This window comes from Microtus pennsylvanicus, chromosome 2 (assembly GCF_037038515.1).
Source record: "Microtus pennsylvanicus isolate mMicPen1 chromosome 2, mMicPen1.hap1, whole genome shotgun sequence".
Lineage (NCBI taxonomy): Eukaryota > Metazoa > Chordata > Mammalia > Rodentia > Cricetidae > Microtus > Microtus pennsylvanicus.
In genome coordinates this window covers 10349131-10376683 of record NC_134580.1, presented here as the reverse complement: position 1 = coordinate 10376683, position 27553 = coordinate 10349131, and the positions used below count along the sequence as shown (strand labels likewise).

The following is a 27553-nucleotide window of genomic DNA, read 5'->3' as shown; positions in this document are numbered from 1 at the left end:
ACCTCAAAAGCCCCACCCACATACATGCATAGGTTTCTGGTCCTGAGAGTAATGCTGGCGTCTACAGTCAATGACAGAACACAGGGTGGGTGTCATGTCACGCCAGCTGTTCCTTCTGTCACAGCCTTTGCTCTGCCTGCACATTGGTCTTAGAGCATGCTAGATGTGCACTAACTTAAAACCAAAATTCAGAGAGACAGACACACAAACTGACATACATGCACACATGTGTACTTGGCTATATAGCATGTTGTCCCTCCTGTTCTCTCAGGAACAGATGAAGCCTCACCAATCCACTCATGGCTATAACTCAAGTCCTTCTAGTCCCTCCTGCCAAATCCACACACTCAGCTTTTCATGTAGTCTTTCTACATATCCACTCCTCCACAGCCAAATCCCCATACACACACACACACACACACACACACACACACACACACACACCCATGCACACACCATTATGTCTAAGAGTCATTACTTGAAAACTCTCCCTTGGAGTGGCACACCTTGGTATGCCCCCTACAGTCAATGGCTTCCGTACAAGCCTAGGTCTTGTGTCCACCTCATTTTTTCCTCCTGTAAAGCAAATCTCCAAACATGCATGTAACTTTAGGAGTCACATCATGCTAGGTCCCTACATCCACTGTCACAGTTACACATAGGTTGTGATGGCTGTTCCTGGCCTTGTATTCAAAACCAACTCTCTCTACCTTCTTTCATTCTTTTCTTCTCCTCCCCCACTCTCTCTCTCTCTCACGCTAGGACCCTGGTATCTTTGTTAATTCTGTACCATATACCCAAAGGCAAACACCTCTTACACATAAAGCCCCGCCAGGTGACACACACCCTCTAGCCAAACCATCTCATACATAAACAACCAAATGTCTGGTTCTTCTAGACATTGCCTCCCCACGGCAAAGGCCCTAATGCACACACAGGGCTATGTTTCAACTCCTGCTGATTACGATCTTCCCTACAGCCAAAGCTACACATGGAAGGATAGATGTCGCTTCCTGTTGGCCTCCCTTCCTTCCCCGCTGCTCTTTGTTCCTCCATGTTTTATTCTCACCTTAGAAGTTTGGGAGATAGAACACCAGATGGCGAAATTTCCTGCCATAAGTCTCTAGGCATCTAGGACCTGTCTCTTGAGATCTTTCCCACAGACATCCATTTACACAGAATGATGTCTTTAAAACACAGAGGGTTAATTGCTGAACATCTGATACTGGCTTGGGGTTTTGCAGCTGCTGGCAGGTTACAGGACCCATTTCTTAGTGCTGACTAATATGGGAGATCTAGGGCCACTGTGGGTGTCTCCACCCCTGTAAGCTGTCTTGAATTGTGTAAGAAAGCAGACAGACAGCCATGAAGAATGAACCACTAAACATCTGTCTCCTGCTCTTGAGTGAGTTCCTACCCTCACTTCCCTGATGATGGACTTTGAGCAGGACATGAGCACCAAATAAAACTTTCTCCACCAGTGGATTGTGCCATGATTTCTATCAGAAATAGATAGCACTATAGCTGTATATTATTTGTGTTTAATAAACAAAGCTTGCCTGAAGATTAGAGGGCAAAGCACCACACTAGTCAGCCATATAAGCCAGGCAGTGGTGGCCCACACCTTTAGTCCCAGGAGTCGTGAGACAGAAGCAGAAGGACCTGTGTGATGTCAAGACCACCCAGGGCTACACAAGATTGAATTTGTCTAAAAGAGAAAGCCGGGTAATGGTGGTGCATGCCTTTAATCCCAGCACTCGGGAGGCAGAGGCAGGCGGATCTCTGTGAGTTCGAGACCAGCTTGGTCTACAGAGCTAGTTCCAGGACAGGCTCCAAAGCCACAGAGAAACCCTGTCTCAAATTACCAAACATAAATAAATAAATAAATAAATAAAAAAATAAAAGAGAAAGAAAGAAAGAGATCACACACCCTTAATCGAAACACTAGGGAGGTACAGACAGAAGCAATATGGACGGGCAGAGATAGGAATATAAAGGGGAAGAGACAGGAATTCAGTGGAGCGTGGAGTCTGAGGTTGGTGGAGAGCATTGCAGGATCGCCCCTTTGTTCGCCTGACCCTTGGTAGAGGTAAGATATCTCTAGTGGCTTAGCCACTTGGTTTCCCTGATCATCAATTTGAACCCTAATATCTGTGTCCGGATTTTTATGATTCATGCTACATAGTACACTAGGACTGTATCCCAGGACTTGTTCTCAAACCTGGGGTCGTCCTGCCTCTACCTCCTGAGTGCTGAGATACACGTATGCACTGTAACACTATAGGAACAAACAGCAGCTTTACGAGTGGTCAGATGCATGGAGAAAACAAATCAAGACCCAGGAAAATACACTTCCATGGGATGAGGCTGGTTTTAATGACATTAACCAGAGAAAGTATCATAAGCAGATGGATTTTGGAAATCATACTAAATGAGAGTAGGAAAAACAACAACAACAATGAAATAAATGAGCCCAAAATGTATACAATCGCTTGGGGAGCAATCCTGAGTTTATTTTTTTTAACATGTTGAGACCTCATCAGAGGATACAAACGGAAGAGTGCATTCATCTGACTTGAGATAGTTAAACAGGGGACATTGAGCAGCAGCAGTGATTGCAGGAACATCAGTTTATGAGGCTGGCGGAACTGTGCCGACATCAAGGATGGTTCACTCCCTAGATCAAAGCCTTAGTGAATATACACACGACACTGTGTGCAATGTAAGTCATGAGTTCGGAATATACATGAACACATAGGGACCAGCACACAACCTTTGTAATACACATAATCTGGCTCATGAGATCAGTGGGTGTGGGACATTCTGAACCCTGCCCCAGCACACATCCTGTCACAATTCCAGAAGGCTGGTTTGTTCGGTAGAAGGGACACCCTCCTAGCTCATCCAGCACCAGTCACCTAGCCCATCTACAGTCCAGCCAGCACCATGTGTCTCCACACATGAGCTCAGGAAAAACACAGAGGAGCCAAGCACAACCCAACTAGGAACAGCAAACACCAATCCAAACACTCCCTGAACACAAAGGTATCAGAAACACTTCACGAACAAACTCAGTCCAGGAAAGCAAGCCCTGTTACAAAAGAGAAGTTACATGTGGGGTGGAGAAATGGCTCGCGGTTGGGAGACTGGCTGTTCTCCTAGAGGACTTGAGTTAAATTCCTAGCACCCACATGGTAGCTCACAACTGTTTGTAACGCCAAGATGTGACATCCTCACATAGACATACATCTACACCAATACACATAAAACAAAAATAAAGAATTAAAAAAGAAATTACATGAAAAACCAGGACAACAAAAGTCCCCCCAAAATGGCCAGTCCCGTAGTAGTGGCAAACAGGAAGAGTGACATAAATTAGATTCAAGACACAGTTATTCCAAAGAATGATTTTTAATATGTTCAGATAAGTTCACCAATGGGTTTATCAGGGTTCAAATAATTTCCTCAATTAATTCAGAAAACAAAAAAATTAAATCAGTAAGAAAGGCAAGTTAAAAAATAGAACTTAATAGAGAGACCTATAAAAAACTATCTTAGAAGGTAAAGAATTAAACAATACTAGAAATCAAAAATACATAAGTCTAACCAAAAGCACATTGGATAGCCGCAAAATCAGAAGATGTTGTATGCAAAACTGGGCTACAAGACAAGGGAAATTTAATCATCAAATACAAGGTCTATGATAATTTAATTAATTCTTTTATTATGAAAGAAACATGTGAATTCTTTGGGAAACCAGGAAAAATATGCAACTATGAATTATGGAAATAGAAGAATGAGAAGAATCCTTCCAGTGAAAATATGCAAAATACATTAAGTAAAAATCATAGAAGAAAATTTCCACACACAGGGGTGTAGTAAGGAGGCCACTTGTTTGTCCCAGCAGCCCAGAACGGAAATAATCACACAGAAACTGTATTAATTAAATAACTGTTTGGCCTATTAGCTCTAGCTTCTTATTGGCTAACTCTTATGTATTAATTTAACCCATTTCTATTAATTGGTGTATCTCCACGTGTCTGTGGCTTACTGGTTCAAGTTTTGGCATCTGTCTCTGGTGGGGCTACATGGCTTCTCTCAGACTCTGCCTTTCCCCCCCAGAATTCAGTTTAGTTTTTTCTGCCTAACTATGTTCTGCCCTGCTATAGGCTCAAACCAACCTTATTAACCAATGGTATTCACAGCACACAGAGGGAAATCCCATATCACCTCACCTTTTTTTGTTTAAATAAAAAGGAAGGTTTAAACTTTAACACTGTAAAATTAAATAAAACAAAACAGGTGTCAAGCAATAATTAGTTACAATATTTATATCTACTTTTTTTTATCATAACTAAAGAATATTATAACGACAGCTATCAATTTTTCAACTCCATCAAAGAGTCCAGAAGGCTGGGGGAGCTGGCACGTCTGTCCCACATTCCCTTGCTGCATCTGTTGCATGTGATGCTGCATCCACTGCTTCTGTTGCTGCTGGGGTGGGTAGCCAATTCCTTGGGACTGCTGGAACTGGTTGTGGTTGGCCATTCCAGGGCCAATTCCAGGACCTGCTCCCTGCTGTTGCATCATCTGACATCTTAAGATGTCTCGGAACTGTGAAGGCATGGTGTTGTGATTCGTGTTCATTTGCTGAGCTTGAGGACTCATTCCTCCCATGGGTGGCTGGAGCTGCTGCTGGGGCTGCTGCTGGGGCAAGCCAGCTCTCTGGACACCTGCCTGCATAGGATCCATACTCTGCAGGGCTGGGTTGGAGTGAACACCTTGCTGACCAGGCATGGTAGGTGGCTGCAGTCCTGGCTGTCCCTGAGGCATGCCAGGCTGTCCAGGGAGAGGTTGTGGATTAGAGTAGGCATACTTGGCAGCGCGCTGCTTGATAAATGCAGCCAACAGTTGGGGGCTGGAATGAAGGATACTAAGCACTTGTTGCTGCTGTAAGGGAGAACTGGGAGACCTGAGAGTCTGCAAAAGGTTTGTAAGGCTTGTTGAGACACAGTGCCTGGTTTGAGAGGGCTCAACATTCTTTGCCCAATCCTGGCTGTAGAGCCATGTTCAAGGGCTGACCATGCTTGACCACTGACATCATGGCAGGCCACGGCAGGCCTGACTACAACTGCTATGGCTGAGAAATTCCTCCTTGGGCTCAAGGTGGATGATGTTGCATTCCCTTGGGACCCACTCCTGGCTGCAAATGCCCAACAGGACCTCTGGCCATAGAAGGTGGGTTTATACCTATAGGAGTCGTGCGCATCATCCGGGGCATCTGGTGCTGGACTGGTCTTTGGAAAATTTGCACATGAGCCATCTGGCCCTGTGTCTCTGCTGCCCTCGGAGCCTGCATTTCCATTACTACTGGCAGGTGGAGGCCCTGGAAGGGAGGAAGGAGCAGTCTGAGGTGGGGTTGGTTTGGTCACACGACCTGCTGCCTTACCCTGAGACACATTTTGAGTCCAGGGCAAGTAGGGTGGTATCAGGGCCTTGAGTTCCAGCCTCAGGACCCCCTCAGTCTCAGAATAGGATTTCTATGGCAAGCGAATATCTGAGGCCAAAAAAAAATTTAACTCAGGCAAGTTATTGATGCATGTTCTTTATTTCTTTGCACGAATAAGCAGTGAGAATCACAACCAGAATAAGGGGTGATCTCCATGAGGTTTCTACTTTTTACAGACATAGTTGGATATTTCCATGGGCAAGGAAAACCATAATATGCAAATCAAAATCACAAAAAGTGCAGGTAGAACCTGACAAAGCTGCACTCCAGAACAGGTGACACCACCCGGGAAAGAGCCTGCACCAAGGGGAAGTACCTGAAGTTCCAAACCATTAGGTAAAGTTACTAAATGTCCCTGAACCTGGACTTCACCCAGACCCCTCTGTCTGGTAAGGGCGGGGCCAGCTGCCTTCCTGCTCAGTGCCTGTCTTCCTATAGAAATTTCTATGTGGTTTGTTAGCTGGTAATAGTGTGGGATTGACTCTATGTAAATTTGACCATTAGAACAAAGAGTGAACGTTGTTGCTCTAAGGCTTCCTGGTGTGGGGGAACCAAAGGTCAGTCCTTTGCCTGTGTAGAAGTCACACTGCTGAGGTGTTTGGGAATGAATTCCAATTTGAAGAGGGAATCGTAGCCTCACAGGGCTTCAGCAGAAATGACAGCGACTTTTCCAAAAGACAAATGTACCTGCAGATCTGCAAACGGGGTGCCCATAAGGTGTACACTGTGGGTATGCTTTATGAATCTGTCAGCTGTGTATTTCCTGTAGAGTCTTGTGGGCTCCAACAGTGTGGCATGATGGTGGAAGGCGTGGGCTGACGTTGAGAGGTGGGTTAGGTCTAGGGTGTCTGTGCGGTGGCTGGCTGTTGGTCAGGAGGGCTGGTTGGAGTCTCAGGAGTTGGGGACGGCAGACCCAGCTGGTGTCCTGCCACACCAGTCTGTTGCATGCTGGCCATCCTCCTGCGGAGCATCTGAGCCTGCTGGAGCCGGTGCTGCAGCTGTCGCTGCCGGATTTTTTTCTTGATGTTAGAGCAGAATGGCACCGGACATCCGTTCTTCTGGCAGCGCTTGGCATGGTAGCAGCAGAGGGCAATAAGCTGTTTGCAGATGGGGCAATCACCATTGGTTTTCCGTTTACAGCCTTTGGTGTGCAGCAGGACCCTCTTCATCTTCTGGCAGGAAGGCAGAGAACAGTAGGCACTGCGGCACTGGCACGCATGCACCAGATTCCTTATGCAGCATTGTGTGCTCAGGAGGCGAGGGGTTTCCCGCCGCGGTATGGGCACTTCTGCTTCCTGGTCGTTGCTCTCCTCACCCAAGCCAATGCCTAGTTCCTCCATTTTATGGTCACAGGCGTCATAAGCCTGGAGGGGAAAAACAAGATGAAGGGCAACTCTGCAAGACTGAAATAATTCAAAACCATATTATATATTTTACTTGGGCTAGAAACCGGCTGTCGTGCCATGGAAAAGACACAGCAAGGTTTTGGAAACTGACACACTTGGTGGCAACCTCTTGCCCTTTGCAGCTGTGTCCACTTCCGGGGGGAACCAACAGGCTCTTTTAAGCCCTCCCTAATGGAGATGGTTGTGCCTAAACTGGCAGACTGGCACGTGAACGCCCAAGCGTGGAGTAAACGTCAACTTATATTTTTCTTTACTTCCCGCGTGGAAGCGACAGGCCGCACAATCCCTAAAGCACAGGACCTTGAAACCAAGAAGACAAAAGAAGAGGTGTCGGAGTTTCGAGCCCCGTTTCCTAGCTCCTGGAAGGGGAGGCGTTTCCTTCCTACCTTCTTCCACGGACCTCACCCACAGCTAAACAGGAGCAAAAACGAACCGGGGTGGTCTCTGGTCGGGACTAAGATCCTTACCTCAGTTTACCAACCCTGCACGTCTCCGCCCCAAAGGGTCGCTAGAACGACGCGTCCGCCCAGTGAGGCCCTCGGGGTTCCCTTTCCCGGCGGGGCTGAGATCTTTCCCACTTACCTCAGGGCCCGGAGATATCCCCATGATGCCAAAATCAATTTCCTCGCAGTCACAGTTCGCATGAAGTCATATAGCCCTAGCCTCTCACTGAGAGTGTGCTCATTGGCTACCGCGCCTGAACTCGGACCAATCAAACCGTAGGAAATAGACTAAACAGGTTCCTTGTTTCCCCCGCGCTCCGCCTCCAATATGGAGGGGTTGGCTATCCCGGGTCTTTATGGGAGTTGTAGTTACTCTGCCGTGCACGAGAAGGGGCATGGCATTAGCGAAGTACAGAACTCCTGGAGGTGCTGGTCTCATCGTCCTCTGTATGCCAACTTTACTTTTTTATTACATTTTTTGTTTGTTTTTGGCTGACCTCAGACTCGCAGAGATTCGCCTGTCTCTGCCTCCCGAGTGCTGGGATTAAAGGTGTGAACCACCGCTGCCGTGCAAATAAAAGTTTAATATTATTTATATTTAAAGTACATTAGGTATTGTTGTTGTTGTTGTTATTATTATTATTATAATATCTGTCTGCATGGATGCCTGTACTCCAGGATAGGCCACTAGATCTTATTATATATGGTTGGGTCCCGCGATGTGGTAGCTGGGAATTGAACTCACGACCTTTGGAGAAGGAAACAATGCTCCTAACTGCCATCTCCAGCCATGGATGCCAACGTTAAACCCTTCCTAGCACCTAGCATGGACACGTCCATGTGCCATACAAAATTGTCCCAGCACCCTCCGTGGTAGGAAGCAGAGGTGTTTTACTGGGAAGCCGAGAAGAAATGCCCAGGCCCTCTTTAAAAGCAAACAGAAACTGGAATCCTCTTAATACCTACGAATGCTATAAATGCTCTGCTCCCTCAGAATTCTCAAAGCCAGGCCTGGTGAGTGGGTTCAACATTTAAAGGAGCGTGACACACGAACCCATCTACCTGTGAGCCCGCGTGACACACGAACCCATCTACCTGTGAGCCCGCGTGACACACGAACCTATATGCCTGTGAGCCCGCGTGACACACGAACCCATCTACCTGTGAGCCCGCGTGACACACGAACCCATCTACCTGTGAGCCCGCGTGACACACGAACCCATCTACCTGTAAGCCCGCGTGACACACGAACCCATCTACCTGTGAGCCCGCGTGACACACGAACCCATCTACCTGTGAGCCCGCGACACAACGATGGAAGGAGAGAACCAACTCCACGAAGTCGTGCTGACCTCCATGTGCAACCCGCACACACATCAAACAAACACAGGCACGCTGAAAGTAAATATAAGGAAAAGCTAAGGACTGGAGAAATGGTTATGTGCTTTGTGACTGTTTTTCAGGGTTTAATTACCAGCACGCACATGGCAACTCACCCGTTAGACACTCCAGTTGTGGTGGTTCCTATTCTCTCTTCTGACCTTGGAGGACGACAGGCAAACAGGGTGCACTCAATCACACACGCGTGCGCGTTCGCGCACACACACACACACACATGCGTGCACGCACACACACACAGCAAAACACATATGCATAAAGAACAAATTCTACTGATATATGTTCTAGCCCTCTCAGGCTAGGGCAGATGACTCAGGGATGGCAGCTAAAGCAGGGGGCCAGAGTTCCATCCCTGCACATGATGGAGTATGCCTGTAACCCCAGCACCGGGTAAGCAGGGACAGGAGGATCCCAATGTCTTGCTGGCCAGACAGCATCGCTACAGGGAGAGGCAAGAGATTGTAGAAGATACGTGCAGTCAAGTTCTATCCATTCCAAGTACACTCATGGAGTCCCCACAACTTCCTTCTCCATCCTGCGTTTTCTGGGATTATTGCACAGCCCCACAAACATCTGAAATCCAGTCTGCATCTTACTTCTCCCAGAATATCTCAGCAGAATTCATTAATCTCTCCATTCCTTCAGGTTTCTGGTCCTAGTGAAATGTTTCCCCACATGAAGACAAGGGAGCTCCTTCCCCTCCCTCATCTCCCTCTGCTCCCTGTGGTTGTGTTTGCCACCTTCATTTATCCCGGATTCTGCCCATCAGAAAAGACACAGTCACACTGTGTGCGGCTCTGGTTACTGTGTTTGTGAAGGGGCCTCACTGTAGGGAGGTTATCAGAACTCTACTTCTCTCCTGACAGGAAAGTGACAGGCAGCTGGAGGAAAATGGGCATCACTTTGGAATGTTGGAACTTTGTTCTGCTTTGGAAGTGAGTTGGGCTTACCTAGACTAGGACACAGGGGCCAGAGGTAGGGCATGTGTTCTTACACCTACTTTATATGTCCCACTGGAAATAGTGATTTGGCCTAGACAGCCTTGATAACCCTAGAGCTAAAACTTTCAGCTCAGCTGTCAGCTTGGTTGTCTGGCTGGGGTAATTGTCTAAAGTGTTGTCAGGAGCACCTGACAGCAGATCGCTGTTCCGTGCAGTGAAGGAAGGCCACTCTGATGGGGTTAAAGGCCATGGCTCATCTGTGGGCAGCACATGGCTGAAGGCATCACTGAGACCACTACATACCAGCCTGTGGTAGTTGAGATGTGTTTAGTTTAGTCTAAAGTTGACTCTGCCTTATAGGTTAGGAACCATAAAGCTGGCCAGGCAGGCTTCCCTCAATCCAAAGGGAAAGTGGTCATTGAGCTTTCGTTACAGAGGACGAGAAAGAGAATGAGAAACAACACCCAAGCCATAGCTTCAGAGGGATGTTGAGAAAACTTGGTGTAGGTAGCACATCTCTCTCCTCTGATCTTAACATCACTGGGGAGAGATAGTTTGAAACAAACAAGGTGAACATCTCCTCACACAAGGGGATTATAATAACCACAGCACACGATATAGATGGCATTCACTCTGTCACTTCTCAGTGACTTAGTCTATGTTGGGCTCCACAGCCAGGGGCATAATGAAGTTGAGGTATAGAGGTCATGAGCATCATCCGGGGCATCTGGTGCTGGACTGGTCTTTGGAAAATTTGCACATGAGCCATCTGGCCCTGTGTCTCTACTGCCCTCGGAGCCTGCATTTCCATTACTACTGGCAGGTGGAGACCCTGGAAGGGAGGAAGGAGCAGTCTGAGGTGGGGTTGGTTTGGTTACGTGACCTGCTGCCTTACCCTGAGACACATTTTGAGTCCAGGGCAAGTAGGGTGGTATCAGGGCCTTGAGTACCAGCCTCAGGACCCCCCTCAGTCTCAGAATAGGATTTCTATGGCAAGCGAAGATCTGAGGCCAAAAAAAATTAACTCAGGCAAGTTATTGATGCATGTTCTTTATTTCTTTGCACGAATAAGCAGTGAGAATCACAACCAGAATAAGGGGTGATCTCCATGAGGTTTCTACTTTTTACAGACATAGTTGGATATTTCCATGGGCAAGGAAAACCGTAATATGCAAATCAAAATCACAAAAAGTGCAGGTAGAACCTGACAAAGCTGCACTCCAGAACAGGTGACACCACCCGGGAAAGAGCCTGCACCAAGGGGAAGTACCTGAAGTTCCAAACCATTAGGTAAAGTTACTAAATGTCCCTGAACCTGGACTTCACCCAGACCCCTCTGTCTGGTAAGGGCGGGGCCAGCTGCCTTCCTGCTCAGTGCCTGTCTTCCTATAGAAATTTCTATGTGGTTTGTTAGCTGGTAATAGTGTGGGATTGACTCTATGTAAATTTGACCATTAGAACAAAGAGTGAACGTTGTTGCTCTAAGGCTTCCTGGTGTGGGGGAACCAAAGGTCAGTCCTTTGCCTGTGTAGAAGTCACACTGCTGAGGTGTTTGGGGATGAATTGCAATTTGAAGAGGGAATCATAGCCTCACAGGGCTTCTGCAGATATGACAGCGACTTTTCCAAAAGACAAATGTACCTGCAGATCTGCAAACGGGGTGCCCATAAGGTGTACACTGTGGGTATGCTTTATGAATCTGTCAGCTGTGTATTTCCTGTAGAGTCTTGTGGGCTCCAACAGGGTGGCATGATGTTGGGAGGACTGGACTGACGTTGAGATGTGGTTTAGGTCTAGGGTGTCTATGGAATGGCTGGCTGTTGGTCAGAATCGCTTGGTGGAGTCTCAGGAGTTGGGGACAGCAGACCCAGCTGGTGTCCTGCCACACCAGTCTGTTGCATGCTGGCCATCCTCCTGTGGAACATCTGAGCCTGCCGGAGCCGGTGCTGCAGCTGTTGGGAGGTTTTGCTTGATGTTGAGGCAGAATGCCAACGAACAGTTGTTCTCCTGGCAGTGCTTGACATGGTAGCGGCAGAGGGTAATAAACTGTTTGCAGATGGAGCATCCACGATTGGTTTTCCGTTTACAGCCTTTGATGTGCTTCACGACCCACTTTATCTTCCGGCAGGGAAGCAGATGACATCTGGCACTGGAGCACTGACAGGCATGTATCAGAAACTGTATGCAGTTGCTTAGGATGCACAAGCGCTGAGAGGTTTCTTCAAATGTCCGGGCCACTCTCTCTATACGTGAGACGGGCAAGGGCCTGGAGATTGAAAGAACACACAAGAGACCTGGGTCATTCCAAAGGAGATCAACATAAAGCTGTTTAGTCAAGCTTAGGACAGTCCTTATATACCTAACTGCTGCACAAGGAATTCCCCCAAGGCAGGTGGGAAATTGCCACACCCAAGATGGAGTAAACAATGCCCTATAGCTGATCACCAGGCGGGGCAGAGGGAGCACAGAAACAAACAGGATGGTTAAGCTGGCTGGCCAGAAACTGCCCTAGATCTGAAACCTGAGAGCAGGGGTAGACCCATGGGCCCTACAGGTCCCCCTTCCTAGGCCTGTTTTAGGTGGCATTGGATGTCAGGCAATACTCCTTACCCGTGATGGAAAAGCGTCCAGGTCAAAACACATTTCCTGTCTTAGGTTGGGGCAGCCCCCCAAATACCTTACCCTTTATTGACTCACTAGTTACCCATCACTGAGTTCAGCCAGATTTGCACTGAAAGATCCTCAGGGCAATAGCTAAGAGGACTCACCAAGTGGTGACATTGATCTGAGCTTCTTTGGCTCTGGCACCATGAAAACATGAAGATAATGCTCCAGCACAGATAAGCACTCCTTAAGCCTGCTCAATCCTTAATAAGTCTGCCCGCAAATTAAAGCCCTTTAAGTAAGGTCTCAGCGCTGGTGGGAGGAACCCTGGTAGAGTTAACTAGAATAATCTCAAAAGCCAATTTGTAAATTGTGCACTCCGGGGTTCATGAATAACAGCAAGAAGCCTATAACTGTATAACCTAGCTGTGGTCTTTAACCAAAACCAATTTGAGTGGCCAAGGCATTTGCAACCTGTCCCATAAGGTACCCATTGTGCTAGCAGAAACAACTGACTGACAAATGGAAAATCCAGCAGCCATAGCCGCTCTGGCAGCCACAACAATGGCCACCATAATCATGGGATGGGTTGATAGGTAGAGGAACAATCCTTGGCACTTGGACCACTACAGCCAGCTGCTCAGGATACCAGCAACTCTTCAGTTGACAAGCCAGTGTCTATTTGATCTCTTGGCTCTGTCCTGTCTTCTGACTTCTGGACTTGAAAATCCACAACACGCACCAGACGCTCAGGTACCCATATTGATCTGTCAGCATCCTGTGGGAAAACACAAATAGCCCCTCTTCCCCACACCAGTACGGAATCTGGACCACACCAAGTGCCATCTGCTAGATTCTTCTATTTGACATGAGGCATCCCGGAAGAAACTGGCTGCCAATGTCAGTCAGCAGCAGTACAAGATTGAGCATCAACAGTCAAAAAATTATAATGTATAAAATAAAAGATAAATGGTCTCTGGGGGTGCAACCATATTCCCCCCCCTTTTGTTTTATGCAAACAGGCTTTGAGCATACGATGTGCTCGCTCCACTATAGCTTGTCCTTGAGGATTATAAGGTATTCCTGTTTTATGAGAATCAGAGAACTCAGAGCAAAATTTAGCAAAGCCAGTGCTGGTGTAGGCTGGCCCATTGTCAGTTTTTGGAACTCACATGTAGGCAAAAGCCTGGAGACAGTGACTTCTAACATCCCGTAATTTTTCTCCTGTATGGGCCGAGGCAAAAATAAGATGAGAATACAGTTATGTGAATATATTGTATACGCCCAAAAGAAGGAACATGGGTAACATCCATTCGCCATAAATGATTAGGAGCAAACCCACAAGGATTAACTCCCAAATGGGGGACAGCTAAAAGTTCTGTACACAGAGAGCATTTTTTTTTAAAACAATATCAGTGGCCTGCTCTCAAGGTATCTTAAAATGAACTCTTAGAGACCCAGCATTGAGATGAAAACTTTTATGAGCTTTTTCTGCAGCTTTATAAGATTTTTGACTAACTGCACAAATTTGGCGAGTAAGCTCATCAGCCAATGCATTCCCCTCGCTCAAGGGACCAGGAAGGTCAGTATGAGTCCGCAAATGCCCTACGTAGATGGGAACAGATAACGCCCAAAGCAAAGTTTGAATAGCCAATAACTGCATCTGGACTTAAGATACAGAGGCAATATAAGTTGCAGTTTCCAAAGGTACAAGAATTTTGCTTATATATTGACTGTCAGTAAAACGGTTAAATGGAGTATCAGCATATTTCTCTAGGGCCATTTGTATAGCGACCAGTTCAGCCACTTGAGCAGATTTAGCATTAAAAGGGCGAATATCAGGGCTGGAGAGATGGCTCAGAGGTTAAGAGCATTGCCTGCTTTTCCAAAGGTCCTGAGTTCAATTCCCAGCAACCACATGGTGGCTCGCAACCATCTGTAATGGGGTCTGGTGCCCTCTTCTGGCCTGCAGGCATACACACAGGCAGAATATTGTATACATTTCTTGCCTCTGCCAGTGGTTGCAAAGAAGTAACTTTAGGGAAGCATAACAGATGATTTTTGAAAAAGGTGACTGTAATGGTTGTTCTGTCTCTTTAAGAGACAAGCCACGCCACTCCCTCCCCCATCCACGGAGGCAGGCTGATCTTCAGCTTCCGGCCTGAGCTTGCTCTTTTCCATCTTCCTCTCAGAGAGGCAGCTTTGCTTCTGCCTCTCTCCCCACTTCTCCGCTTCCCCCCTCTGTCTCTTTCTCCTCTTCTCTCTCTCTCTCTCTCTCTCTCTCTCTCTCTCTCTCTCTCTCTGCCCCCTTCACCCTCCATAACCCCCTGAATAAATATTCAACCTCACTCTGCATGTCGTGCCTATCCATGTCTCTGTCTCCTGCCCGCCCTCCATGTGTCTCCCTACCTGGGACTGGCTGCTTCCAGAGCCCACTGCCTGCTGCCACATGGCCCACCACCACTACTTGGGCCACCGCTCTGGGACCGGCAGCCATTTCTGCCTGGGACTGGCTGCTCCCAGAGCCTGCTGTCTGCTGCTACATGGCCCGCTACCACCATTTGGGACCTACAGCATTTCTGCTGCTTACTGCCGCTGGGGATCTTGCAGCATTTTTTAAAAAATTATAAAAGTGACCAACTTATCAAAAGGATAATGATTGTCAAACCTGCATAGATTAGTACATAAAAACAAGGTCCAATTTTCAGCAAAATTTTGCAGCCAAGTTATTTCTGCCTGGGTCTGTGGTGTAATATAACCTTATCAGGTAACATTAGAATAGGCTGACCTTGAACTCACAGAGAACTGCCCAATTAAAGGCTTGCAACACCTGGCTTTCCCTAGGGTTGATTAACTTCCCCTTTACCCGAAGGGCAATTACTTTCGATGTGTCTGCAGTGTAAAACAAATCCTCAATCTAGCTCCACCTTGACTCTGCCTTAGGGCAGAAACAATTACCTCACCCATCATGTGAGTGCTATCAATATTCCTGTAAAACCGGATAAAGTCATTTAAATGCTTATTTTTATGGGGGCGTACAGCCTCTTGACATCATTTTCATAGGCCAATTACTTTATGACAGGCATCGCTAGGTCCACATCCCCAAAAATGTGACTTCCCAGCTGTAACAGGTAGTCAATAAACTCAGAATAAGGTCCTTGAAGGACCTGAGACATTTTTTCCCGGCTCCTTTGTTAGGTAAAGTTTTCCATGCTTTAACAGCCACAGCAGCTATCTGAGCATAGTCAGCAGGATCGTAAGCGATCTGTGCAGTTAAACCCAAGTACTGTCCTGCACCAGTTAACATGTCAAGGTTCTGCTGGGGGAAACCCGCAGTGGCGTTAAGCAGTGCAGTATTTTTGCAATTTTTCTGCATTTCACCTCTCCATAACAAACAATCTCCCCCCGAAAGACAAGCCCTGCAAAGCTGCATCCAGTCACTGGGTGTAAGGCTGAGTTCTGCAAAGGATTCCATTAAAGCCACGGTGAAGGGGGTATGAGTTCCAGAGGCCTTAACTGCTTCTTTTAGTTGCTTAATGTCCTTAAAGGCCAGAGGGTTATGCTGCCTGATCCTCTGTCCTTGCGGATCAGTAACTTCCACAACAGGATAAATTTCCTTTCTCTACTTAGATTATTTAGTCCGTTTTGGATCTCTCAGATTTCCGCCTCTAAATCCATAGAAGTGGCAAGGAATGGATTTTGCGGTGGAGGTCTTGGGGAGACATCTTTGTTCCCTTCCTTTCTTCTTTTTCTAACTTCCTTTTTATCAGTGCAATCTCCTTTTCTAAAATCTCTTCTTCCTCTCCTATATCCCTTTTAGTACTATTAACTTCCCCCTTAGCTTATTATCAAAGCTCTTAATAGAACTAACAGATTCTACATCCTGAATCTCCTCAAAGGTCTTGTTCAAATTCTCTAATTGCTCTTTAACTTTTACATCATCACTGAGAATAGCATCTCTGACTAAGCGCCATAGTGAAAATGTCGCTATGGGGAATTCTTCTGGCCTTGCTTTTTCAATGATTTTTGAAGGTCAGCCTTTACCTGTTCCCAATCATTAATATTAAAGCCCCCTGCTTGTAGAAACCAGGGACTAAACTCTCTCAAAAAATTAGGCAATAAACTACCTTACACAAAAGAAATCTGTCTTAAAGAACTCTGTTTTAATACCAGTGCCTCCCTTGCCGCCTTGCTTCTTTATAACAATTGGCCCTTTCAATGGCCATCAATATTGGAACAGAATTACTTGCACCCATTTCCAATTCACCCTCACCAATCAATTTCTTACCTGCTGGCCAGCCTCCAAGGGTAATCTCTCAGGAGTCCCCTACTTCCCCATCTCGCTGATGGGCTTTTGTAGTGCACCATGCCCACCTGTGCTCCATGAGCTACCATAAAGTTCATGAACCGGGCAAGGGCCTGGGGATTGAAAGAACACACAGGAGACCTGGGTCATTCCAAAGGAGAACAGTCGAATGCCGTTTATTCAAACGTTAGACAAGCCTTACAGACCTAGCTGCTGCACAAGGAATTCCCCCAAGGCAGGTGGAAAATTGCCACACCCAAGATGGAGTAAACAATGTCCTATAGCTAATCGCCAGGTGGGGCAGAGGGAAGCACAGGAACAAACGGGACGTTTAAGCCGGCTGGCCAGAAACTGCCCTCAACATGAAACCCGAGAGCAGGGGTAGACCCATGAGCCCTACAGTTCCTGGGCACGTGTGGATGCTTCCACTTGCTGGTTGTTGCTCTCCTCATCCAAGCCAAAGCCTAGTTCCTCCATTTTGTGGTCATGGTGTTTAGTGTTAGAACAAGTGCTACGTGCGTCATAAGCCTGGAGGGGAAAACCAAGACGCAGGGCAATTCTGCAAGACTGAAATAATTCAAAACCATTTTATGCATTTTACTTGGGCTAGAAACCTGCTGCCGTGCCATGGAAAGACACAGCAAGGTTTTGGAAACTGACACACTTGGTGGCAACCTCTTGCCCTTTGCAGCTGTGTCCACTTCCGGGGGAACCAAGAGGCTCTTTTAAGCCTTCCCTAATGGAGATGGTTGTGCCTAAACTGGCAGACAGGCACGTGAACGCCCAAGCGTGGAGTAAACGTCAACTTATATTTTTCTTTACTTCCCGCGTGGAAGCGACAGGCCGCACAATCCCTAAAGCACAGGACCTTGAAACCAAGAAGACAAAAGAAGAGGTGTCGCAGTTTCGAGCCCCGTTTCCTTGCCCCTGGATGGGGAGGCGTTTCCTTCCTACCTTCTTCCACGGACCTCACCCACAGCTAAACAGGAGCAAAAACGAACCGGGGTGGTCTCTGGTCGGGACTAAGATCCTTACCTCAGTTTACCAACCCTGCAACTCTCCGCCCCCAAAGGGTCGCTAAAACGACGCGTCCGCCCAGTGAGGCCTTCAGGGTTCCCTTTCCCGGGGGTGGGGGGTGGGGCTGAGCCCTTTTCCACTTACCTCAGGGCCCGGAGATTTCCCCATGATGCCAAAATCAATTTCCTCGCAGTCACAGGTAGCAGGAAGCCCTATAACCCTAGCCTCTCACTGAGAGTGTGCTCATTGGCTACCGCCCCTGAGCTCGGACCAATCACACCGTAGGAAATAGAATATACTGGTTTCTTCTCCCTCCCTCCCCAATATGGAGGGGTTGGGTATCCCGGGCACTATGGGAATTGTAGTTACCTATGCCGCGCACGAGAAGGGGCATGGCATTAGCGAAGTATAGAACTCCTGGAGGTGCTGCTCTCGTCGTCCTCTGTATGCCTTTACATTTTTATTACCTTTTTTTGTTTGTTTTTGGCTGGCCTCAGACTCGCAGAGATTCACCTGTCTCTGCCTCCCAAGTGCTGGGATTAAAGGTGTGAACCACCGCTGCCGTGCAAATAAAAGTTTAATATTTATATTTAATGTATATTAAGTTATTATTATTATTATTATTATTATTATTATTATTATTATTATTATTATTATATACAGTGTTCTGTCTGCATGGATGCCTGTACTCCAGGATAGGCTACTAGATCTTATTATAGATGGTTGGGAGACGCGATGTGGTAGCTGGGAATTGAACTCACGACCTTTGGAGAAGGAAACAATGCTCCTAACTGCCATCTCCAGCCATGGATGCCAACGTTAAACCATTCCTAGCACCTAGTATGAACACGTCCATGTGCCACATAAAGTTGTCCCAGCACCCTCCGCGGTAGGAAGCAGAGGTGTTTTACTGAGAAGCCGAGAAGAAATGCCCAGGCCCTCTTTAAAACCAAGCAGAAAACTGGAAGACTCTTGATACCTACGAATGCTATAAATGCTCTGCTCCCTCAGAATTCTCAAAGTCAGGCCTGGTGAGAGGGTTTTACATGTAAAGGAGCGTGACACACGAACCCATCTACCTGTGAGCCCGCGTGACACACGAACCCATCTACCTGTGAGCCCGCGTGACACACGAACCCATCTACCTGTGAGCCCGCGTGACACACGAACCCATCTACCTGTGAGCCCGCGTGACACACGAACCCATCTACCTGTGAGCCCTCGTGACACACGAACCCATCTACCTGTGAGCCCGCGTGACACACGAACCCATCTACCTGTGAGCCCGCGACACAAGGATGGAAGGAGAGAACCAACTCCACGAAGTCGTGCTGACCTCCACGTGCAACCCGCACACACATCAAACAAACACACGCACGCTGAATAAATAAATGTAACAAAAAAGCTAAGGACTGGAGAAATGGTTCTGTGCTTTGTGACTGTTTTTCAGGGTTTAATTACCAGCACGCACATGGCAACTCACCCGTCAGTAACTCCAGTTGTGGTGGTTCCTATTCTCTCTTCTGACCTTGGAGGATGACAGGCAAACACGGTGCACTCAATCACACGCGCGTGTACACACACACACACACACACACACACACACATGCGTGAGCGCACACACACAGCAAAACACAAATGCACAAAGAACAAATTCTACTGATATATGTTCTAGCCCTCTCATTCTAGGGCAGATGACTCAGGGATGGCAGCTAAAGCAGGGGACCCGAGTTCCATCCCTGCACATGAGAGTATGCCTGTAAACCCAGCACCGGGTAAGCAGGGACAGAAGGATCCCTATGTCTTGCTGGCCAGACAGCATAGCTACAGGGAGTGGCAAGAGATCGAGGAAGATACGTGCAGTCAAGTTCTACCCATTCCGAGTACACACATGGAGTCCCCACAACTTCCTTCTCCATCCTCGGTTTTCTGGGATTATTGCACAGCCCCACAAACATCTGAAATCCAGAGAAATCCAGTTTGCATTTTACTTCTCCAGATCCCAACTCCCATCTCCTACCCCTTGTTGTTGCCCTTTATCTTTAAATTTCTATCTACTTATTTATATGTATTAGAGTTTTGCTTTCATGCATGTCTGCGTACCATGTAAGTGCCCACTGTCAGCAGAGGCCAGAAGAGGGTGCGGGATATTACAGAATTGGAGTTACAGTTGTGAGGTGCTATGTGGGTGCTGGGAAGAGAACCTGGTCCTCTGGAAGAGCAGCAGTGACCTTAACTACTGAGCCAAACTCTAGTTCATTGCTTTTTGTTTTGTTGTTGTTGCTATTGTTTTGAGTTTTTCTTTTCTGTGAAAAGGTCTCACTAAGTAGCCTTTGCTGTACTGGAATTCACTATGTGCCCAGGCTGGCATTGATCTCAAAGAGATCTACCTGCCTCTACCTTCACATGAGTGCTGGAATTAAAGTTAGGCATCACCAGTCCTGGCTTTGTTATGGTTTTTAAAAAGTCTTTGAGTTCAATTAGTGCTGCCCTCAAATTCCTCAGTGTAGAGCCATTCATTTGAGTGTGCTTGGCCTACCTTAACAAAACTGACTCCCCTAAAATCTGTCTGCTGTCTGTAGTGCCTCAGGTAGAGGTAGGAGTTCATGAACTCCTTACCTAGAATGTGGATTGTCTTGATCTAGTGCAGATCATACAGAGGCAGGCAGAGCCACGTAGATTTATGAGTGCAGTGGTCCTGGCATGTCCTCAAGACATCATTTACCTCTAGTTGCTTAAAAATTTACCAACTTGCCTGGAGGTAGCCGGGCACACCCCTACTCCCAGCACTGAGGGCAGAGGCAGGTGGATCTTTGGGTTGGAGGCCAGGGTAGATTACAGAGCGAGTTCCAGGACAGCCAGGGCTACACAGAGAAACCCTCTTGAAAAAGAAAAACAAAACCAAAAAATTTGTCAACTCCTCTTCCGTTAGGATCCCTGAGACCCAGGGGCAGAAGCTGTGCACTGTCCCATTTGTGGTGGAGCCTTCCACTGACCCTCATTCTCTGCAACATGACCACTTGTGAGCTTCTGCAAACAGGATTGGATTTTAGTGAGGGTTTTTGTTTTTCTGTCTGTCTGTTGTTTGTTTATCAGGGTGTTGTTTCAGACACATTTTGTACCCCTGGTTGGCCTGGAAGTTTGTTTTGTTTGAGACAGTGGTTCTCAGTGAACATGGAGATCAGAAATTGGTGAGACCCTTTGGCCAACCAGTCCCGGGGTTGCCTGTCACCATCTCCCAAGCACTGGGGTCGCAGGGGTGTGCTGTAGGACACATTTACAAGCCTGCAGAGAATCCATCTCAGATTCTTGTGTTTACATGGAAAGGGTTGTATTTACTGAGCCATCATACTAACACTGAATCTTCACCTTTAATCCGCACAAATGATTTTTTTTCCCTTTTGCTTCTGGGGCAAGAATATAGAGCCTCAGACATGCTAGGAAAATGTTCCAACTTTGAGTTACATTCGAAACCTTACAGAAGTGACACGGTCATTTTCCTGCCTCAGATTCCTAGCGGCCAGGCTGGAGAGACAGCTCAGTGGTTGAAAATACTGGAGATTCTGGCAGAGAAACAAAATTTGTTTTGCAGCATCCATGTAGAATTGATCACAACCACCCAAAAATATCTCAAACCTCTGGACTTGGCAGGCACGCGCGCGCGCGCGCACACACACACACACACACACACACACACACACACACACACACTATACTTGAATGAATTTAAAACAAAATCAACCAGGGCTAGACAGATGTCTCAATGCTGAAGAGCACTACCCACTCTTTCTTCCAGATAAACCCAGGTTCAATTCCCAACACCCACGTGGCAGCTCACAGCTCTCTGTAAGTCCAGTTGTGGGGGGTCTGATGCCAATGCATATAAAATAAAATAAAAGTTAAATAAACTTTTTAAAAGAAACCTCCTAGGGCGTGAGTGATGGCTCAGCAGTTAAAAGCACTAGCCGCTCTTCCAGAAGATCAGAGTTCAGTTCCTAACACACACAAGGTGTCACACAGCTGTCTGTAACTCTACACAACAGTCTCTAGCCCAGACAGACATGCAGACAAAACATCCATACACATAAAATAATGATAAATTTAAAAGTAAAGGCCAGGTTCTGGTGGTGCACACCTTCAATTCCAGCAGTCGGGAGGCAGAGACAAGCAGATCTTGTGAGTTCCAGGATAGTATGGTCTATAGAGTTCCAGGACAGCGAGGGCTATATAGAGGAACCCTGTCTGGAAAAACAAAATAAAACAAAACAAGAACAAAAACAAAACAGAAAAATGTCCCCCAAATAAAAACAATAACAACAAAAACATCCCAAACAACTTAAAGTAAAAAAAAAAAATCCAGACTGTCGAAATGGCTCTGATGTGTAGAACAGTAGAACATGACTACCCTACCAGAAGTCCTGAGTTCAACTCCCAGCACCTACTTGGTGACTCTAACCATTTGCTGTAGTGAGATTTGGCTCCCTCTTATGGTGCACACTTTTAAACCTAACACAGGGGAGGCAGAGGTAGGCAGATCTTTGTGAGTTCGAGGCCAGCCTTGTCTACAACGTGAGTTTCAAGACAGCCTGGCCTAGAGAAAGAAACCCTGTCTCAAAAAAACTAAATAGTAAATGAATAAATAGGTAGGTAGATAGATATGTCTTTAAAAAAGTTAAAAAATATTTTAAAAAGTAAAAAAAATCTCCTAGTAGTTTCTCTTTGGATTTCATACAAATTCCTCAAGACTGAGTGACTTGGCCTGTGTTCTTTCCAGTGTTTATGCCTCGGCTAGACCCGTCTCCTCTCTTCTCTCCTTGGACACTGGGCTTGAGCTGACTTGTGAAGTGAGAAGCAGAGCTTTATCCCGGATGGCAAACTGTTTCCACAGAGCATCATGTTCTTGAATTCAGGTCCCTCTCAGGCGGGCACAGCGTACACACCTGTATTCCTAGCACAGTGTACACACCTATAGTCCTGTACTGTAGAGAGAGAGGCAGGAGGATGAGCGGTTCTAGTTTACCCTCTGCTATGCAATGAGTTTCAGATAGCCTGGGTTACATAAGATAGAGTCTCAAAAATGAGATAGAGATCACTGTCTGGCTGCTGTGTGAAGACCAAACTGGAGGTGGGTCAAGAGCAACAGCAGGAGGGGTAAGTAGAAAAGTGTTGTAATGATTCAGATAAAAGATGACGGGAATGGAGAGGTGGCTCAGTGGTTCAGAGCACTGGCTGATCTTCCAGAGGACCCAGTACCCCATGGCAGCGCACAACTGTGTGTAGCTCCAGTTCCAGGGGATCTGACACCCTCACAGACATACAGGCAGTCACAGCATCAATGCATAAACAAACAAACAAACAGAATGTTTAGCTCGGCTGTGCTGCTGGACACCTTTAATCTCAGCACTTGGGAGGACGAGGCATGTAGATCTCTGTGAGTTGGAGCCCATCTGGTCTGCAGAGTGATTTCCAGGACAGCCAAGCTGTTACACAGCAAAACCCTGTTTCAAAATATAACAAACAAACAGCCTAAAACAAAACAAAACAAAACAAAAAAACAGAAAGAAAACAAAAGTTCATGAGGATCAGCATCTGCTTGAAACCCAGAATTTTCTTTAGGATTTTTTTGTTTGTTTGTTTTCTTGGTTTTTGAGATGAGGTTTCACTGTGTAGCTTTAGAACCTGTTCTGAAACTCACTCTGTAGAGTCTGGCCTCGAACTCATAGAGATCTGCCTGCCTCTCAGTGCCAGCATTAAAGATGTGTGCCACCACAATCTGGTGCCTCCCAGCACTTTGTTTGTTTGTTTGTTTGTTTATTTGTTTTGTTTTTTGAGACAGGATTTCTCTGTGTAACAGCCCAAGTTGTTCTGGAACTAGAACTAACCCTTATAGACCAGGCTGGCCTCTAACTCACAAAGATTCCCCCACCCCCCACATCCTTGCCTCCCAAGTGCTGCATCACCATTGGCCAGCTGACACCTAGTACCTTGAACTTTTAAAAATTACTTTGAACTGACAAGATACCTCAGTAGGAAAAGGTGCTTGCTGCAGAGTCTGAAGATTTGAGTTCCATCCCTAGAATCTACATGTTGGAACAGAACTTGTCCTTTGACCTCCACACAGGTATCCAGATATACAACACAAATGAATAAATGCAAAAGCGGTTGACATTTATTTGTCTATATGTAGGAGTGGTGCTCTGGGGGATGACTTTTGGGGAGCAGTTCTCTCCTGCAACCTTATGGGAACAGATATTGAAGTCAAGTTATTGGGGCTCTTTCTGCTGGGCCGCCTAGTGAAAGACCCCCAGAGGGGACCTTTCTTCTCTGATGAAGACCCCAGAACCAGGACACTCTGAGACCAGGCCACAGGATGCAATTAGCAAGAGGTTTATTGAGTAAACACAGGTACCTGCGGGCAGCAAGTCTGTCGGAGGACTTGCGCGCCTGCAGACTGGTGGGAAGTCTTTTTATAGAGAAGAGCAAAAAGCAAGTTTACAGAAGCAAAAGAGTGGTTATCGGTTGACCGGAATGAGGCGGGGGCATGAATGGTTTCCTCTCTCAGCATGGATGTTTGGCAATAGTCATCCTGTTCCTATCTTATAGCTAACCTGCTTTGTTGATGTCCTATCTTATTGACATCTTGCCTTGCAGTCTTCTTATCTCTATCTCCTGCTCTCTCAGGCACATGGGATGTTCTTACGGGAGCAGGCTGGCTGCTGATCCGGAGAGTTTTTTTTTAAAGCAAACAGGACATTCCCCCGGGAGCACGCTAGCTGCGGGTTTTGAGGAGGGGTCTGTAGGGTCTTTCACCTAGCAGCCCAATAATTTCATTTGTTCAGACCAGGCATCTCTATGTAGCCCAGGCTGGCCACAATTACTCTATTTTAGCTCTGTCCCTAGGCATCCCTTCTTCTGATTCTTAACTTTTAAAGCATTTTCATACAGGGACTCACTATGTATTCCTGGGCTTGCCTAGAATCCTCCATGAAGGCCTGATCAAGAGAGATGGCAGTCTCTGTCCCACGTGCTAAAGGCAGGCACCACCATCACCTGCTCTCTTTCTTTCCATAGGGCCTTAGAAAGAGAGGAGGGAGAAAGCCTGGGGGTAACAATCCCCGGACCTTAACTTTTAAGGAAACACTTCACAGACTCATGGCCCCAGACTGATCAAACAGTGCATATTGATCCCCCATCCCCCCTCCCCCCCAGAAGAAGGCAACACGAGTACACAGCAGGTTTGCTCAAGAGTCAGAAGCTTGTTTGTAGACTTGATCCGACCTAGTCCAGAAACAGGTGCTGTGTCTGCTGGGCGAGTTGATCTGACGCAAGGCTGTCCTTGGTGAATGCTAGCATGCTCAAATGTTCAGCCCAACTCTTTGTTTTTCTTTTTTCTTTTTGGCTTTTAGAGACACAGTTTCTCTGTAGCTTCAGAGCCTGTTGTAGAACTCACTCTGTAGCCCAGACTGTCCTGCCACATGGGAAGAAATGAGTTCTGTGTGTTCTTGTTCCCCATTCTTGCCTTGGGGAGTACCAGGTCCTTGAGGGAGCACGGCATACATCTGGCCTCAGGCCCTTGAGGGAGCACGGCATACATCTGGCCTCAGGTCCTTGAGGGAGCACGGCATACATCTGGCCTCAGGTCCTTGAGAGAGCACGGCATACATCTGGCCTCCGTGTGCAGAGGACAAGGGTACTTTCTTCTGTGATTTTTACTGAATGTATTTTGCATATTTTCGCAGGAAGGATTCTTCTCATTCTTCTGCTCCCATAATTCATAGTTGCACTTTTTCCTGGTTTCCCAAAGAACTCACGTTACTTTCATAATAAGAATTAATTAAATGATCAGACCTTGTATTTGAATGATGAAATTTCTCTTTCTTGTAGCCCAGTTTTTCATACACATCCTCTAATTTTATGGCTATCCAATGTGCTTTTGGTTAGACGTATGTATTTCTCAATTCTAGGATTGTTTTATTCTCTACATTCTAAGATAGTTTTTCACATGTGTCCCTATTAAGTTCTATTTTCAGATCTTTACTTTCTTCCTGATTTAATTTTTTGTTTCTGAGTTAATTCAGAAAATTATTTGTACCATGTTAAATCCATTGGTGAACTTATCTGAACATATTCAAAATCATTCTTTGGAATAACTGTGTCTTGAATCTAATTTATGTCACTCTTCCTGTTTGCCACTACTACAGGAAGGGCTATTTTGGGGGGAGCTATGTTGTCTTGGGTTTTTCATGTAACTTCTCTTTTTGTAACAGGGCTTGCTCTTCTGGACTGAGTTTGTTGGTGAAGTGTTTCTGATACCTTTGTGTTCGGGGAGTGATTGGTGTTTGCTGATCCTAGTTGGGTTGTGCTTGGCTCCTCTGTGTTTTTCCCGAGCTCATGTGTGGAGGCACATGGTGCTGGCTGGACTGTAGATGGGCTAGGTGACTGGTGCTGGATGAGCTAGGAGTGGTGTCCCTTCTGACCACACAAACCAGTCTTCAGTAACTGTAATGGTATGTGTGCTGGGGCAGGGTTCAGAATGAACAAGGTTTTGTGTATTACAAGGGTTGTCTGCTGGTCCCTATGTGTTCCATTATATTCTGACCTCATGACCCACTATGCACACAGTGCCGTGTGTATATTCACTAAGGCTTTGATCTAGGGAGTGAACCATCCTTGATGTCGGCACAGTTCCGCCAGCCTCCTAAACTGATGTTCTGAAATCACTGCTGCTGCTCAATGTCCCCTGTTTAACTATCTCAAGTCAGATGTATCCTTTGAAGAGGCCTCAACATGTTAAAAAAATAAACTCAGGATTCCTCCCAAGTGCTTGTATACAACTTTGGGCGCATTTATTTCATTGTTATTGTTGTTGTTGTTTTTCCTACTCTCATTTAGTATGATTTCCAAAATCCATCTGCTTAAGATACTTTCTCCGGTTAATGGCATTAAAACCAGCCTCATCCCATGGAAGTGTATTTTCCTGGGTCTTGATTTGTTTTCTCCATGCATCTGTCCACTCTTAAAACTGCTGTTTGTTCCTATAGTGTTACAGTGCATACGTGTATCTCAGCACTCAGGAGGTAGAGGCAGGACGACCCCAGGTTTGAGAACAAGTCCTGGGATACAGTCCTAGTGTACTATGTAGCATGAATCGTAAAATCCAGAGACAGATATTGGGGTTCAAACTGATGATCAGGGAAACCAAGTGGCTAAGCCACTAGAGATATCTTACCTCTACCAAGGGTCAGGCGAACAAAGGGGCGATCCTGCAATGCTCTCAACCAACCTCAGACTCCACGCTCCACTAAGGTCCTGTCTCTTCCCCTTTATATTCCTTTCTGTGCCCATCCATATTGCTTCTGTCTCTACCTCCCTAGTGTTTCGATTAAGGGTGTGTGATCTCTTTCTCTCATTCTTATTTATTTATTTATTTATTTATGTTTGGTATTTCAAGACAGGGTTTCTCTGTGGCTTTGGAGCCTGTCCTGGAACTAGCTCTGTAGACCAGGCTGGTCTCGAACTCACAGAGATCCGCCTGCCTCTGCCTCCCGAGTGCTGGGATTAAAGGCATGCACCACCATCACCCGGCTTTCTCTTTTAGACAAATTCAATCTTGTGTAGCCCGGGGTGGTCTTGACATCACACAGGTCCTTCTGCTTCTGTCTCACGACTCCTGGGACTAAAGGTGTGGGCCACCACTGCCTGGCTTATATGGCTGACTAGGGTGGTGCTTTGCCCTCTAATCTTCAGGCAAGCTTTGTTTATTAAACACAAATAATATACCGCTATAGTAACTATCTATTTCTGATAGAAATCATGGCACAACCCACTGGTGGAGAAAGTTTTATTTGGCGCTCATGTCCTGCTCAAAGTCCATCATCAGGGAAGTGAGGGTAGGAACTCACTCAAGAGCAGGAGACAGATGTTTAGTG

General features: G+C 46.5%; 2 protein-coding genes across 3 annotated transcripts; both read right to left on the bottom strand.

Annotated features, from left to right (window-relative positions):
• Positions 1-5589: 5589 nt before the first annotated feature.
• On the bottom strand, positions 5590-7664 carry LOC142843136 (histone acetyltransferase p300-like). Its single transcript, XM_075960042.1, has 2 exons — positions 7498-7664; positions 5590-6873 (listed from the first exon to the last, which is right to left on the bottom strand). The coding sequence occupies exons 1-2, from the start codon at positions 7519-7521 to the stop codon at positions 6349-6351; spliced, it is 549 nt and encodes a 182-aa protein (XP_075816157.1). The 5' UTR covers positions 7522-7664; the 3' UTR covers positions 5590-6348.
• Positions 7665-10731: 3067 nt separating this feature from the next.
• On the bottom strand, positions 10732-17883 carry LOC142843134 (uncharacterized). Of its 2 annotated transcripts, XR_012909566.1 has the most exons (4): positions 17769-17883; positions 16590-16720; positions 13474-13525; positions 10732-11963 (listed from the first exon to the last, which is right to left on the bottom strand). XR_012909566.1 is itself a non-coding variant. In XM_075960038.1 (3 exons), exons 1-3 carry the CDS (start codon positions 17790-17792, stop codon positions 11543-11545), a joined length of 576 nt encoding a protein of 191 aa, XP_075816153.1. In that variant the 5' UTR covers positions 17793-17883; the 3' UTR covers positions 10732-11542. The 2 variants fall into 2 exon arrangements, 1 of the variants encoding a protein (XP_075816153.1); XM_075960038.1 differs by lacking the exon at positions 13474-13525.
• Positions 17884-27553: the final 9670 nt, after the last annotated feature.

Excerpts from the sequence above, each read along its gene's own strand:
- LOC142843136 (XM_075960042.1), bottom strand. The coding sequence starts at position 7,521 with ATGGGGATATCTCCGGGCCCTGAG. Across the intron at positions 6,874-7,497 it reads GGATATCTCCGGGCCCTGAG|GCTTATGACGCCTGTGACCA; the intron begins GTAAGTGGGAAA and ends TTTCCCCTCCAG.
- LOC142843134 (XM_075960038.1), bottom strand. The coding sequence starts at position 17,792 with ATGGGGAAATCTCCGGGCCCTGAG. Across the intron at positions 16,721-17,768 it reads GGAAATCTCCGGGCCCTGAG|GCCCTTGCCCGGTTCATGAA; the intron begins GTAAGTGGAAAA and ends TTCAATCCCCAG. Across the intron at positions 11,964-16,589 it reads CCTTGGAGGCTGGCCAGCAG|GCCCTTGCCCGTCTCACGTA; the intron begins GTAAGAAATTGA and ends TTCAATCTCCAG.